At 36.1% G+C, this 15,063-nt stretch overlaps 2 protein-coding genes and 1 long non-coding RNA gene across 5 annotated transcripts; 1 reads left to right on the top strand and 2 right to left on the bottom strand.

Annotated features, from left to right (window-relative positions):
• The first annotated feature begins 239 nt into the window (after positions 1-239).
• LOC148553248 (uncharacterized) lies at positions 240-4,711 on the top strand. The gene is made up of 3 exons (XR_015891990.1): positions 240-1,057; positions 2,139-3,676; positions 4,295-4,711. It is a non-coding gene; the product is annotated as an uncharacterized LOC148553248 (long non-coding RNA).
• LOC148553247 (interactor of constitutive active ROPs 2, chloroplastic-like) lies at positions 1,974-7,121 on the bottom strand. Of its 3 annotated transcripts, none has more exons than XM_088492529.1 (4): positions 6,842-7,121; positions 5,093-5,217; positions 4,200-4,380; positions 1,974-3,698 (listed from the first exon to the last, which is right to left on the bottom strand). In XM_088492529.1, the coding sequence occupies exons 2-4, from the start codon at positions 5,116-5,118 to the stop codon at positions 2,166-2,168; spliced, it is 1,740 nt and encodes a 579-aa protein (XP_088348655.1). In that variant the 5' UTR covers positions 5,119-5,217; positions 6,842-7,121; the 3' UTR covers positions 1,974-2,165. The 3 variants fall into 3 exon arrangements, with proteins under 3 accessions (XP_088348655.1, XP_088348656.1, XP_088348657.1); XM_088492530.1 differs by having other exon boundaries at positions 5,093-5,253; positions 6,842-7,104; XM_088492531.1 differs by lacking the exons at positions 5,093-5,217; positions 6,842-7,121 and adding an exon at positions 4,501-4,791.
• A 4,870-nt stretch (positions 7,122-11,991) lies between these two features.
• Positions 11,992-12,750, bottom strand: LOC148553246 (uncharacterized). The gene has a single exon (XM_088494799.1). The coding sequence runs from the start codon at positions 12,748-12,750 to the stop codon at positions 11,992-11,994; it is 759 nt and encodes a 252-aa protein (XP_088350925.1).
• Between the last annotated feature and the right edge of the window lie 2,313 nt (positions 12,751-15,063).

Here is a 15,063-nt window from a genome sequence, read left to right as displayed (position 1 = left end):
ACACTAGAGATTACGCCCCAATACAAGTGTTCATGTATTAATTTGATTTTTTATTTTGAAATGTCCCCATGGAACAGAAGAAGGTAATGTCTGAAGCCCCAATAATGGTCCTATGAACTGTAGTTTTGCATTTCTGAAGCCCCAATGTCTGAAGCCCCAATAGAAGAGTGTTTCTATGAATAAAATGGCCCATTTATTTCGAGCTTATATTTGTTTATTCTGTCTAACGAACTCTAGTTTGTATGCCCAAGAAGACCAAAACTCTCTCGCCAAACAAGCAAAATCGGGTCGGGTAAAACCCCGCCCAAACAACAATGAGAATGCAGATCCTTTCCTAATGCCATCATCGTTCTCGGAGGGTCGTTCAGCGCCATCTTCCTCAACCGCAGGGTCGTCTCCTTCAACCGAAGGTTACTTCGCTGCGTTGATGCTTCGATATCGAGCTTCTCCGGCGATCCTCTTCCCTTGTCCTTCGCTCCGCCGCTGTGGTACCGCGCCATTGCCCATCCAAGTTGAGAGAAGATTCGCCTGCGCTTCTCCCTCTTCATTGCGTGATGGAGCTACCTGCAGAAGTTGAGACAGAGATAATTTGCTGGAGGATGTTCATGTCTGCCACTTCAATTTCAGGTGAAAGTTGTTCATGGGGATGATTGTGGTGCTCCCTGCTCCTATGTTGCTCTTGCTCTGCATTATCTCTCGCGAATTCTACAGAGGAATTCTGTGTTCTTAGATGGAACCTTGAAATCTTGAACGCTGAGTTCTTGTGCACCCGTTTGACACTTTGTGAGAGCAGTGCTGAGCCATGTTTGTGCATCAACCGCTGAACAGTTGTTGTTGTTAAGGCATTCCAGGGTACGCTTGAGATGGAAGATGGTGTCGTCGTAGAGCTTCAAGCAATCACCATGCACAGCTTCATGGTTCTTTGTCTTCATCAAGTTTTGGTCCAAACCATGTGTTTCCTTTTGCATGATGGTTGCTTCCTCTAATGCAGATTGCACAAGCATCCTCCTCTAATGCAGATTTGGGGCACAAAATAAAGTAATATACTAATATTATTGTAAGTCTATACTTCATAACGATTTTATGCAATAGGACTTTTCTCTTCTCCTGATATTCAATTATTGTTGTCTAATGCTTAAATCACATTGTTGTGTGTTTGAAAGGTGTATTTATACTCAAAACCTCTTTTGCTTTTGTTTTGTTTTGTTTGGTTATTTTGTTTACTGTTTTGCTTGGTTTGTCGTTATTTTCTTAATGCTGTGAAATAGTAGCACAAGTTGAAGAAATCCTTTGCCTAGTGTTGTAATGTAATTGAGATAAGATCAAGATCACAGAGTTTTGTCCTCACATAAACCATATGGGCCAGACTTGGAAAACAACAAATCATACAACTCCATAAACTCTGGCCATTATGTTTGATGTTTGTCTTAAACTCTTAGCACCTCAACAACTTTGTGAATTGTGAGGACTTAGGTTTGGGCTTCATGTATTAATGGGGGAGCACATTTCAAGATCAAATATTTAAACACACCCCTTATTATTGTAAGGTTGTTAATCTTCCATGCTTAGTTTAATTAGTTGCTTAAATGTTTTACATCTACATGATTTCAAAATAATAGTCTTTTAAATTGGTTGCTCACCTTCTAAGATTTGTTGATTTTGTCCCATATAATTATGTACAAAATATTCCAGACAGAGCTCATAAGAACTATGTTGTGCAAAGAATGTTTCAGATTCCACATTCCAGAAAACATGTGATTAATTTTCTACAAAAATCCAAAAGCTTTAACGGGCCCAAGGTAGCACACTTAGGGGGTTATACTTATACCAATCAGGCTCACATTATTGCTGGGCAAAGTGGGACCAGTTACTAGGCTCAAGATTCAAAACCCAAAGTTGAGGCATGCACAACTTGATAAAATTCTTATATGTAGAGTAAAAATTTAATTATTCAAAGCTCTACACTATGCCTATACATAAGAAACAGAATCACTAATTTCAGATTTAAACATGCATACATGATTTAGAGTAAACAAAACTTAGCAACTGCATTATATATTAAAACATTGAGAAACACATGATGATGAAATCCAAATTTAAGTAACACAAAATACTGATGTACTACTACACATTTATAGGTCTCCATGAATCAAGAGAGTGGACAATTATTTGTGAGGCTTCTTCCACAAGATCCCAATCTTCTTAAGCATGTTACCATATTTCTTTCTCTGGAAATCATCATCATCATCAATGATGATATCATCACAACAAGGCTCATACTTGTTATTCATCAAAGGGATATTGTATTTATTGTCAAGAGACAAAGATCTCTCAGTGAGTTTCCCCTTTCCTGTTGAAAGCAGAGAAGCAGCAGTTTCTGCAGCCTTTCTCCATTGATCACACTGTACCTTAAGCCTTCTAAGTTCTGCCTCCATTTCTGACTTCAATGCTTGTGCTTCTTCCAGCTGCTCCGCGATCCTCGCGGCTTTCTGGTTGCTCCGGTCTGCCTCCTCCATTGCAATCCCAAGCTTCACGGCCGCCACGCGTTCCACGGCCTTAGCTGCCTCAATTTCTGCAGCCACACTTTCACTCAGTACCTTATTGAATTCCATATTCTTCAGAATTTCATTTTCTTCGGATATGCTCTCAAGTGTCGTCTCCTTGTCCATCATCTCTGCCTTCATTTCAGCAACACATTCATGCAATCTTTGAATCTCCATCTTGAGTTCATTTTCATGTTCTCTTTGTGATGACAAGTTCATTTCAATCCTTGCATTCAGCTTCTCATTCTCCTCCACAATGCACTGCAACTCTGTTTCCTTGTCCAACAAGTTACCCTTCAAATCTTCAATCTCAGCTTTCTTTCTTCTAAGTTCAGCCTCTAATTGAGACTCCCTCTTACTTGATTCTAATTTCATCTGTTCCATTAATTCATATGCGTTCCTGATGTGAACCGTGCTCCGAATCTGTTCTTCATGGTATTTAGTCTCAGCAGTCTCCATGGCACACCTCAGTTTTTCTACCTCAGACTTGAGAAACTGAATTTCAGAACCAATTTGATCAGCACCCTCTTGCTTTTCCAATTTTTCAGCTTCATGCTTATGCTTATGATCATCAACAAGATTTCCATTGTGGACAATTTTGCTACTAATGAGGCCGGTTGCGAGTTTGCTTACATGCGAATCGAGGGAGTTTCCGGTTCTAGATGGGTCTATTTCTGTAGCAGATTTAGCAGCATCAGCCCTCAAGAACTCCACAGTTCTTTTCGCAGCCTCGAGTTTTCGCAAAGTCTCATCAACCAAAGGTTCTGCCTGAGATGACTCTTTGCAATCCTTGAGCTGGTTTTTCATGTTCTTCACAATACAAAGAGATTCTGCCAAGTTTTGTTTCAGGTTTAGTAGTTCCAAATCTGATGATTCTGGAAACTGTGTCTGTGAGTTTTCACAATGAGAAATTTCAATCATGGAAGATGTAAGGGAATCTTCAAGATTGGCAGAAGTGAGGCTCAGAACTTGCTGCTGTGATTCTTCAAGTTTGAGAGACAACGCAAAGAGTTTTTGCTTGGATTCCTCAGCTTCTTGTTGAGCTTGTTTCTTGCATGATTCAGATAAACTTAGCTGCTCCCTCACTTTCTTCAAATCCTCTCTCAGATGAGAAACCTGAGATTCCAATTCAGGTATTCTGCTTGGCCTTTTCCTCTAATACCAAAAGCAAAATCATAATGAAAATTTGTACATTACAGAATACAATGAAAAAATACCAAAGGAATCAATTGAGTCTCAGAAACATGTAAACAAATTTCAATCACAATTGTTGCATATACAATAATGCCATCAACCTTCACAGTTTACACATAAATGGAATCAATAACCGGTTATTATAACAGTAGATAGGGTAGCTTATTCTATCCACTCTCTTTAAAAAGGCCATTTAATATCTATCTAACATCACAAATAAAAATAAAGAAAACTCGCGTGCAGTTATCTTTAAATATATCAAATTATCTAACGGTTCTAAACTGTCAAATTTCACATGAACACAACTATTCGTAAGTTTCCACCACAAATAAAACTTAGTATAATAATATAATAAAACTGCATAACCAAAATTGTGTATGATTTTGTGTGCAAAGGTTCCAAGTTCCGAGACATAACATATTGTTAAGGAAACAGTGTTATTAATTTGAAAGAAAGTGATACCTCAGGAGCAGGGCTTCTAGGTGATCTTCTTTCAATGACTTTAGGGCTTCTATCCTTTGATGTTGTTCTATGAACTTGATTTAATGTTGATGCAGAATCAATGTACAGCGCAGAAGGCCTGAGCTGGCGCATGCCGCGGCCGCGAGGGGACACCTTCCGAGACACCTCAGAGGAGCCATTTCTGAAACCAAATCACAGTTATGATTCATAAGGAAAACATATCCTCTGGAGCAATAAAAGCTTTTGCCATATATGGCTGAAGCAATATCTTCACATCACTCTCAATTCTTAGCTGGCTTACTCATTTCACAACTTCCATTACTGCATACATAGTGTTAGATAGATACTCCAAACCATTCTTTCAAAATTCAGTTGTATTTAGGTGATTGTTATTGATTCACATACAACATCATATGCAGTGAAGTTTCCATTTCAAAGTTCACTATCAACATTAATTAGTTACAGGTATATATAATATATTGATGCTATGTATAAAAGCATGTTTTATAACGTAACGCAACACTGAAAGCTACTTGGGAAGATATAGTGATAGTGATGCATGCAGTTAATGAATTTCCAAAAGAAGAACACCAATCCAGCATTGGTCATATTACATTACATATATTATCATACAAAAAGTTAATCATATAATTAAGTAGGGTCTATGCACAGTGGAATAAAGTTGATGAACAAATTGGTTTTGGTGTTTGCTCAATGCTCACCATGTGAAAACTTTTTCACTAAAGCCACCTTCCACTCCACTAATAATAATGTTGTACAAAGTTATATATACATGCAAACTTTGGACTAAAGCTTTTACATCAAAGTGACATTTGAATTTGAACTAGTAACATATATATATGGTGAAACAAAGTTTGAATTTGAAACATTACCTTGTGTTTGGGGTTTGCATCTGCATGGTTTAAGTGAAACGCGTTATTAATAATTAGGGTCTCTACTTGAATGCTCCTCTGACCCACCACAACCACTGTAAACTTTCAGAATTGTATGCCACAAACTGAGACAGTGGAATCCAATGTAAGGTCAGTGAAACCTGAACAAAATAAATAGCTTCATGCACAATGTGTGCTTTGCATCATGCCATAATAAATACATCAAATAAAATACCTGCTTACTTTAATTTTCACTTTGTAATTATCAACATTATGTTCAACATATACTATAATTAGAGGAAATCTTTTTTCATGAACTTTTTTTCCTCATTATTTGTGCAATATTGTATCAGAATTTTTATCACCAAAAAAAATATTAACTTTAATTATTGTTGACTTTAAAAAAATCAACGCCAGACAAATAAAAAAAAGATATATCTTAAAAATATAAAAAAGTTTTTTGAAAAATAAAAACAAATTAAAAAAATAATTATTTTTATATTTTTTTTCTATCGATTTAAGTTTTTAAAATAAATATGACATTAACAGTAATAAACCCAAAAGCTAGCATTAACTAGGACGAAAGTGGTGTTTCATCATTCAACATGCCATAACAAAATAAAAATATACCATGAAAGTTCCTTTTACCATGGATGGTGCCAATATGACAAGGTCTTTCAAACAAGTTGATTATTACATTAAAGATGGGACGTACATGTGCCTATAATACAAAAGAAAAATAAAGAAAATCCCACGATGTACAATAGCATTCTGGTAATGACTCACAGAAAATTTATTATATATGTGCCTTCAATTTTGGTCCAAAAAACGAAAGGGACACTTGGCTCTTTCCCATTGACATTTTTACATAATATTTTTAACGTGGGAGGGGAAACAAACAAATTAAAAAATCATGATTGTGATTTTTTATAGCATGACATGACATAAAAATAAATTAAAAAAAAAAACACTTGACAATTATCACTTCTACTAAGGATTATCATTCACCAAAAAAGAAAAAACCAGAAAACATATGCAAGAGAATTCAATAAATAAAGAATAAATAAAAAATGATTACATACATGGAATAATCAATATCTTTTCTAATAATAACATACTCCAAATGAAAGGGACTGCATTATTCAAGTGAGCTTTACATCTATATAGCATAATATAATTAACCTTTTTCAGTATAAATAATGAACTTATAGTCTTATATACAGCATATATATAAAGTGGAAACGAAATAAAGCTTATTATTATTTCCAGCAGAGAAAAGCAACCATATGCATAAAAAGAAATTATGAACAAACAAACTCTTTTTTATCTCATCACTTTAAGAAAGATGAAAAGAAAAGATGGATCAGAGAAGGAGGGAAGGAAATTCAAAACTTCAAGTTAAACAGATCCTAATGAGGGGCAACAAGCTAAATAATAAAGTAAAATTATAGTTACTAGATATGGCAACATATACAACCTTTGGGAAACATTTCAAGTGCACCGGAGAGTATCGGTGCACCAGTTGTTTTAACCGTTGATTTCAATTAATATATATTATATATTTTTTATAATTCAGATCAACGGTTAAAACAACTAGAGCACCGGTACTCCCGGTGCACTTGAAATGTTTCCCAAACTTTGTATATGAACTTGTGTATGATTGCTACATAGCTCCTGCATTTAATAATAATAATGCTAATTATGTAAAGTAAGAAAAGACAAGGTAGGCAATATAATGAACAGTCTTACCTAGTTATTAGTGGTTACACAAACTACTCAACTCTCAAGACGTAGATCCTCTTAAGTACTATTCTGGTTTCTAAGGCTTTTTGGCATCTTATGATGAGAAAATATATATAGACATGATGATCATACTGTGTATCAGCTTCTTGTTTCTATGTTATGTAATAAGAAGAAGAATGCAGCAGCCTTATACAAATATAGAGACTGGAAAACAAGGAAAAGATGAAGGAAGGAAGGAAAGAAAGAAGGAAGGAAGGAAGGGGAGTTACAAATTAGAGGGAATGGTGACAAATATAGAGACTGGAAAACAAGGAAAAGATGAAGGAAGGAAGGAAAGAAAGAAGGAAGGAAGGAAGGGGAGTTACAAATTAGAGGGAATGGTGGGGGAAATATACTAGTGTCACAAAAATTAATAAATCTATTTCAAGTAGGACCTCTTATCTCCATATAACATTATAGTAACGCATAATGTTACAAAATGATGGGCTCTTTTAGGTTCTTGGGCTTCTCATTGGGATCCACTACAAAAATTATTTCATTTTACAACTATATAGAAATTTTAATTTGCTAATGAGCCTTAACTCACACGGCATTCCGCCCTTCCCATCTCAAAGGTCTCGAGTTCAACTCCTATCAACGGCAACCGAAGAAGAAAAAATGGTAAGTATGTGAGGAGCGTGTGGGTGTGTGTGTTGTACTTAGAATTGGTGGTTGTCCAATCCATTTAAAGTATTTAGGATTGGGGATTATCCAATTCACCTGACAAAAAAAAAATTTAATTTATACCTAGAATTGGAGATTGTCCAATCCACTTGACTAAAAAAAACAAAAAGAAATTTTAATTTATGCATGCATACTGATTTTTAGTTTTTTACACAGTAATTGATAGTTGGTTATCAACCATAATTTAAATAATGTGTATATATATATTTTAGCAGGGAGCCACTAAGATAAAGATGCTTAAAATATTATTTTTTAAAGATATTTTTTAGTAATTAAAATTCAATACATATAATTGATTAAAACGGTGTTATTTTTGTCAAAATTAGATCAGACAAATTGATTTGACTAAAAAATTGATGAACTATACCTTGAATCGGTCTAAATTAATACTTTTTTATAAAAAATAACTACAATATATCTATTATAAAAAATGACTAAAATATTATTATTATTATTATTATTATTATTATTATTATTATTATTATTATTATTATTATTATTATTATTATTTTAAAAACCTTAAATCCTAATCTTTCTCTTCTCTCTGTGCTATCATAGGATTAGGATTTAGGATTCTCAAAATTAATATATATATATAATAGGAATATTTTAATCATTTTCTATAATAGAATTAATGTAGTCATTTTCTTTAAAAAAGAATATTAATTTAGACCGATTCAAGGTTTAATTTACTAATTTTTTGACAAATTAATTTGTCTGATTTAATTTTGACAAAAATAATATAATTTAATTGATTATATATATCAAATTTTAATTACTAAAAAATATTTTAAAAAAAGACGTTTTAAGCTTCTTTTTTTTTTTTTTGTCATGGGCTAAGCCCAAAAACCCTACCTAAATCCCAAAACAACCCACCCACCCAATTCCAAGTTCATCATCTCCCTCACGGGAGTTATGTTGTGGCCGAGAAGTGAACTCCAATCCATGGCCTCCATGAGAAGACTATGTTATCCACTTCCGGACTGAGCCAAGATCTGAAAATCAAGTTGCGAATCTGTTGATGAGGTCTGAATCAGGTCATTCTACTGGCTTCACTTCGGTATAAAACTCCACCGCAGAGGTAAGGATTCCTCCTCTAGGCTGACGCCAGGCTTGACCGCCCAGATAATGATATTGGTGCTTCTCTCCAAAGAATGCATGCAACGGTGCGTGGTAAATCAGTGCACCACCTTTGACCCAATTGATTTATAATTGCTAAATTTGCTATTGTATGTACTAATTGGTTTGCTTCTCTTGGAATCCAGGTGAATCCATATTTGTTAAAACTTCCTTACAGTTCAAAGATATCTTGCAAAATCGGATCAATCTCTTGAAGGCTACTTTTTTATTTAATTGCCTGCACCAAAGGTAAACAATCATATTCAATTAGTATCATATCTAGCTGTAGATTTTTTGCCAAAATTAAAGCATTCCTTGTTGCTAATGCTTCTGCTGCAATACTGGATACAGCTCTGATTCTATCTGTGTTTCCCACAAAAAATCTTCCAAAGCTGTCCCTTGTAGCTATTGCCGTTGCTCCATCACCAGAGGAAGGCTGCATCAACGTTCAATTTCAACCAATTTCTTGGCGGGGGTCTCCAGGTAACGCGCCTTACTTTAATTTTGTTAGTGTTGCAAGTGTGAGGAGTGTTTAAGTTAGTCCCACATCAAAGAAAGCAAGGAAGAGTGATGAGTTTATAAGATGAGAGACCCATTAACTTGACGCCTTAAGGTTTTGAGTTGGATGTGGTGTCTTCTCATCTTATGTTCTCTCGCTTGATTCCTCCCCGAAGTCTCCCCGATGGTCGAGAGCTCTCCATGGTTGGCCCAACAAGTGGTATCAGAGCCGATGGTTTAATCGGTCTGGTTTTAAGGAGTATTCAAGGTGAAGCATCGAAAGTCTTTCCGGCAAAGGTGGTCCGGGCGGCGTGTTCCGCGGTATTTTGCAGCGGTATGATGGACGAATACTCATGTGGTGGAGGTGCTTGATGTGGAAGCTCACACTTGAGGGGGAGATTGTTAGTGTTGCAAGTGTGAGGAGTGTTGAAGTTAGTCCCACATCAAAGAAAGCAAGGAAGAGTGATGAGTTTATAAGATGAGAGACCCATTAACTTGACGCCTTAAGGTTTTGAGTTGGATGTAGTGTCTTCTCATCTTATGTTCTCTCGCTTGATTCCTCCCCGATGGTCGAGAGCTCTTCATGGTTGGCCCAACAAATTCTTCTATTCTCTGTTTGCTTCTGAACTGCTTGATCAATAGTTGTTCTGTACTGTTTTTCTGCTATTTTAGCCTTGATAATAGCCTCCTTAAAATTGATCTCCTTAGTGTTGAATATGGCTCGGTTCCTGATTTTTCATATCTCCTATATTAAAAAAAAAATCATCTTTCCTATCCTTTCCTTTTTGTCAGTTTCCCCTTCCTCCTCAATTCTTCTAATTTTCTGTAAAAATCATTCTCCAAAGCTTGTGATGTGATCTTGAGAGGGACAATATTGGCATTGGCTACCAAACCAAGCTGCCCTTGTCCATGAACATAGTAACAATGTATGTTCAATAGTCTCAGGCTCCATGAAACAAATCTGACACATTGGGGAGTTGACTATATTCCTTTTAAACAACCTTTCATTAACCGGTATTATATTATGCGCTGCTCTCCAAATGAAACTTTTAATCTTTTGGGGAGTTTGGACATTCCATATCTCCTTCCATAATTCTTCCAAATTCATACTCAATTAAGCTTCTTCCATTTTGTTTCCTTGGCTTTCCTTCTTAGCTATGTGATATCCAGTTTGACACTGTAGCTTCCATCTTTTCTATATGGCCAGATAAGTCTATCTTCTCTTTTCAAAATATTTGTAGGAGTCTTAAGAATTTTTTCTTTGACAATATTAGTAAAAACCCCTTCAATCTTCCTCACATCCCACCCTTCCCCTTCCTTCAAAAGTTCACTAACATAATTCAACTCTATTCCTTCTTGTCTTTGAATTTTTTCTTCGCCCACTACCTACTTATCATCCCAAACATTAATTCTTGATCCGTCACCCACACTCCATCTCCTATTTCTGCGAAGAAAATTCCTTCCTTTAATTATACTTTTCCAAGCCCAAGATATATTACTATAGCATTTCACATTCCAAAAATCTCCATCAGAAAAATAGACTGCCTTCAAAATACGTACCCATATTGAATTAGAATTTTCTATGATTCTCCAAGCTTGTTTTGCTAAAAGAGCTAAATTTTGGCCATGAAGATCCTTGAAGCCTAGCCCTCCATTTCTTTTACTTACACAAATCTTGTCCCAACTTTTTCAGTGTATGCCTCTTTCTTTTCTAGAATTGGCCCACCAAAACCTTGCAATCCTAGCGTTTAATCTCTGACAGAATACTTTTGAAAATCCAATAACTGTCATAGCGTAGCTAGGAATAGCTTGTATAACAACTTTAATAAGGACTTCCTTTCCGGCTTGGTTTAAGAGCTTTTCTTTCCATCCTTCGACTTTTTCCATCACCTTTTCCTCTATCCAATTCAGAGCTTTAATTTTTGACCTGCCCCAAATCTCTGGCAGCCCTAAATACATCCCTGGATTATCCCAACACTTCATTCCTAGGATTTCCTCTATGTTAACTCTGATTTGTATGGGTACTTGACTACCAAAAATAATCCTCGATTTATCCAGATTGATCATTTAACCTGATGCCTTTGTATACTTATTAAGAATCAAAATGAGATTGTAAATTTCCTCCTCTTTTGCTTCTGTAAAAATAATACAATCATCCGCAAAACAGAAGATGAGTGATTGGAGGGGCTGTTGGTGCGATTTTGAACCTTGAAATTTCTTTTCTTTCTCTTGCTTCCTCCATGAGAATAGTGAACACTTCAGCCACAATTATAAAAAGATATGGGGATATAGGATCACCCTGTCTCAACCCTCTTTTAGGTATAATTTTACTAGTGAGCCTCCCATTCATTCTAACCTTATACGTAGCACTTCTAACACACTTCATTATTAAGGAAATCCACCTCTGGTCAAAACCAAAAGCTATCAATGTAGCCTCCAAAAAATTCCACTCTAATCTATCATAAGCCTTATTCATATCTATCTTAATAGCTAGGCTTTTCAATCCATTCCTACCTTTTTTTTATTAATACTATGAAAAATCTCTTGAACTATGATAATATTATCCTGGATCAACCTACTCCCTAGAAAGGCACTCTAGATTGGCGAAATAACATTATCCATGAACCTTCTAAGTCTTAATACTATAATCCTAGTTATAATTTTGTATATATAATTACAGCAACTAATAGGCCTAAGTTGATTAAGATTTTTCGATTGTTTCACTTTAGGAATAAGAACAACAATAGTTTCACTTACCTCTTTTGGCATAATACCCTCATAAAAAAAGCTCTTAACCACATCACAAACTTCCTTTTTTATTGTGTTCTAGTGACTCTGATAAAAAAAAGTCCATTTAATCCATCTGGTTCAGGGACTTTGAGGCTCCCCATGCTAAAAACAGCTTCCTCAATCTCCTTTTCTGAAATTTCCTCCATGAGTTGTTCGTTCATTTCTTGAGTAACTCTTTTTGGAATCCTATTTATACAATCTCTGAAATCAGATTTGGCTGAGGATGTAAACAACTTTGTAAAGTGCTCCTCCACTATCTTCAAGATTCTATCATCTCCTGAGACCCATTGGCCCTCCTTATCTTTTAATCTTTTCACTTTATTCCTATTTCTCCTTTGAATCGTTGTCGCATGAAAGAATGTGGAATTTTTGTCTTCCCACTTTAGCCACTTTAGCTTGGATCTCATTCCCCAATATTTCTCTTCTTGCCTCCATAACTGGCTTATCCTTTCCTTGATTTGACACCTCTGTGCTTGCTGTTCTTCATTTAATTCTGCCTCTTGAAGCTTCTGTAGCTCAGCCTTCAACTTGTTAATCTCTATATCAGCTCTAGCAAAAGTGTTCCTACTCCAATTCCTTAAATTTTTCTTACGGTTTCTTATCTTCTTCAGCAACCTACCCCATTCGTTATTACTATGCTCATCTTTTTTCCAACTCATCTTAATAATCTCCTCACGTTCTTTATGGTCGTTCCAAAATGCTTCAAATTTGAATGACGTATCCACCTTATACTTAGGCTGTAACCTCAAAACAATGGGCGTATGGTCTGAGCTCACTGCTGGCATAGCTATCAAACTTGCATTTGGAAACTTGTGCCTCCATTTTTAGTTAATAAGAGCCCTATCTATTCTTTCCTTAATTATTAACCCATTTCAAGGATTGCTAAACCAAGTTAATTTACATCCTTTTAGATCCATGTCCATGAGAGCATTAGAATCCAAAAAATTCTTGAAATCCACAATCTATTTCCTCGGCTGCTCATGCATGCCTTCCTTCTCCTTTTGAGCTAATACAACATTGAAATCTCCTATGAAGAGTTTAGGTTCATTCCTGTTAAAATTGCTTGTTGTGAGCTCCTCCCATTCCTCCCTCCTCTTGCCTGGGTTTGCGTTACCGTATATGAAAATGGTTTCCCAATCATTTCTTTTTCTATCTTTAATGTAAGCTTTAATATAATAATTAGACCAAGAGTAAACATCAACATTAATATTTTCATTCCATAAGAAACATAGACCTCCGGACATACTCCGGGATTCTACACAAAAGTATTTATCAAAATGAAGCCTTCTCTTGATTTTACTTACACTACTATCCTTAGCTCTAGTCTCCATGAGAAATACAATGGAGGATTTTATCTGTTTACACAGATGCAAAAGTTTCGAAACTGTCGCGGGGGCCACCACCCCTCGACAATTCCAACTAATGATGCTCATGGCTGAGAGTGGGGCTTGATAAGGCCCGCCTCCTCGGCCATGGATTTGTTTTCTACTTTACCTTCCATAACCCAGTTCCTATCCGTTCCTCCAACATTCTCCTCCCTGTCTCCACTCTTGCCTTCTTCCTTCCTTTGCTTCTTTATATTCACTTCCACTTTAATGTGCTTATCCTCTGACCATTCAGAATTAGTCAGCATTAATACCTCATCTTCATCTCTTTTCCTTTTCAGGTTTAGACCGATCTCCATTTTTTGTATTAGTTGTATCTCCCACCCTGTAGCTTCAGATTCTGTCCCTTGTATTCCATTACCCCATTCTTCTTCACTTGCCAATTCGACAAAGTAATCCATTCCTTCCTCAAATATCTGCAATTTAGGATCCTTCTCTTTCATGCTTACCTCATTGATGATCGGTTTCCTGTACATCCACTTTCCTAATGTCCTTTGCTGTTGTTCATCCTCCTGTACCCCTTGGTTTCCTTTCCCTTTACCTGTATCTGTGCCTCCTTTGCCAATTTTATCCCCTTCTCCCTTAGCAAAGTTTTTTAGTATTTTTCTAATCGTTCTTTGTTCCGTGCCTCCTGCAGCCTTGTCTCCCTTTTTCAGCACTTTATAGCTATTAACTTCTTGCTCCACTTGTTGAAGCTTCAACCCATCTCCTTTTGCCTGCTGACTAGTTTGTTTGACTCTTCTATCTTGTGTTGATTTATTTTCCATACCATCCATTAATTGAACTGGATCCACTGTATTAGTTGACCATATATTCCTAATCAGCCCAGAGTTCATTTTCAGCCTTTCTTTCTTATTTGTAATGTTTTGGGCCTATTTAGAGAAGGCCCAATATCCACTTTCCTTCCCCACCTCCTCATTTGGCGTATTTAACCAGATTATATCCTTTATTTCATTATGTTCAGCCTCCAATCCCTGAAAATAAAAAATTTTCTGCAGAGTCTTTACCTGCTCCCCTACCTCATTCTTCTCATTCTCCCTTAATTCTTGCTGCATGTTTAGATCAGCTCTAATCACACTTTCTTCTGTTTCTTGTTCTTCTTCACTATCTCTGCCCATGTTTTGATTTGCACGCGCTTGTTCTTCTTCATCCCCATTTTTCTTGCTTCTCTGACCTGAGCTTCCTATCTCTATGGCTAATAATGATCGAACTTGGTTTACCCCTAAACCCGCTGAATACTTTGGTTTAGTCTGATCCCAGCAAGCCATAGTCGTTGGATTCTTGCAAGTTTTTCTCTCATGTCCTATTATTCCGCAATTAAAGTAATAACATTCAAGCAGCCTTTCATACTTGAAAAAAATCCAGAGCGGTGGCTGATTCTCCCTATCCATAAAGAAGCCCGTAGGTAAAGGCTTCTTTATGTTAATCCCAACTCTGACTCTTAAGAACTAAGTATCCCCTCCACCAAAGGATCTTCAGCTTTAGCTAGCACTCCTAGCATTTCTCCTATTAACCTTCCTGTTTCTTTGTTTATATGCTTAAGTGGTATACCATGAATCTGTATCCAAAATTTCATATAGTCATGATCCATTTCAAAGACTGATTCTCCTCTCATCCATAGCTTGAGATTAATTAGATTTCCTCTAACATTTCAAGGTCCATTCTGAAGAATCTGGAGCCATTTCTTCCTATCTTTAAAACTGAATAAAATCT

Source organism: Arachis ipaensis, chromosome B7 (assembly GCF_059453495.1).
Source record: "Arachis ipaensis isolate K30076 ecotype BB chromosome B7, ASM5945349v1, whole genome shotgun sequence".
Taxonomy (NCBI): domain Eukaryota; kingdom Viridiplantae; phylum Streptophyta; class Magnoliopsida; order Fabales; family Fabaceae; genus Arachis; species Arachis ipaensis.
Note: the sequence above shows the minus strand (reverse complement) of the source record. Positions and strands in the feature narration are given on the sequence as shown.

What these genes read in the sequence shown, in the direction of transcription:
- LOC148553247 (XM_088492529.1), bottom strand. Translation starts at nt 5,118, where the DNA reads ATGCAGATGCAAACCCCAAACACAAG. An exon ending in ATGCAAACCCCAAACACAAG is followed by an intron (nt 4,381 to 5,092) that starts GTAATGTTTCAA and finishes ATTTGGTTTCAG; the next exon opens with AAATGGCTCCTCTGAGGTGT. An exon ending in CTAGAAGCCCTGCTCCTGAG is followed by an intron (nt 3,699 to 4,199) that starts GTATCACTTTCT and finishes TTTTGGTATTAG; the next exon opens with AGGAAAAGGCCAAGCAGAAT.
- LOC148553246 (XM_088494799.1), bottom strand. Translation starts at nt 12,750, where the DNA reads ATGCCAGCAGTGAGCTCAGACCATACGCCCATTGTTTTGAGGTTACAG.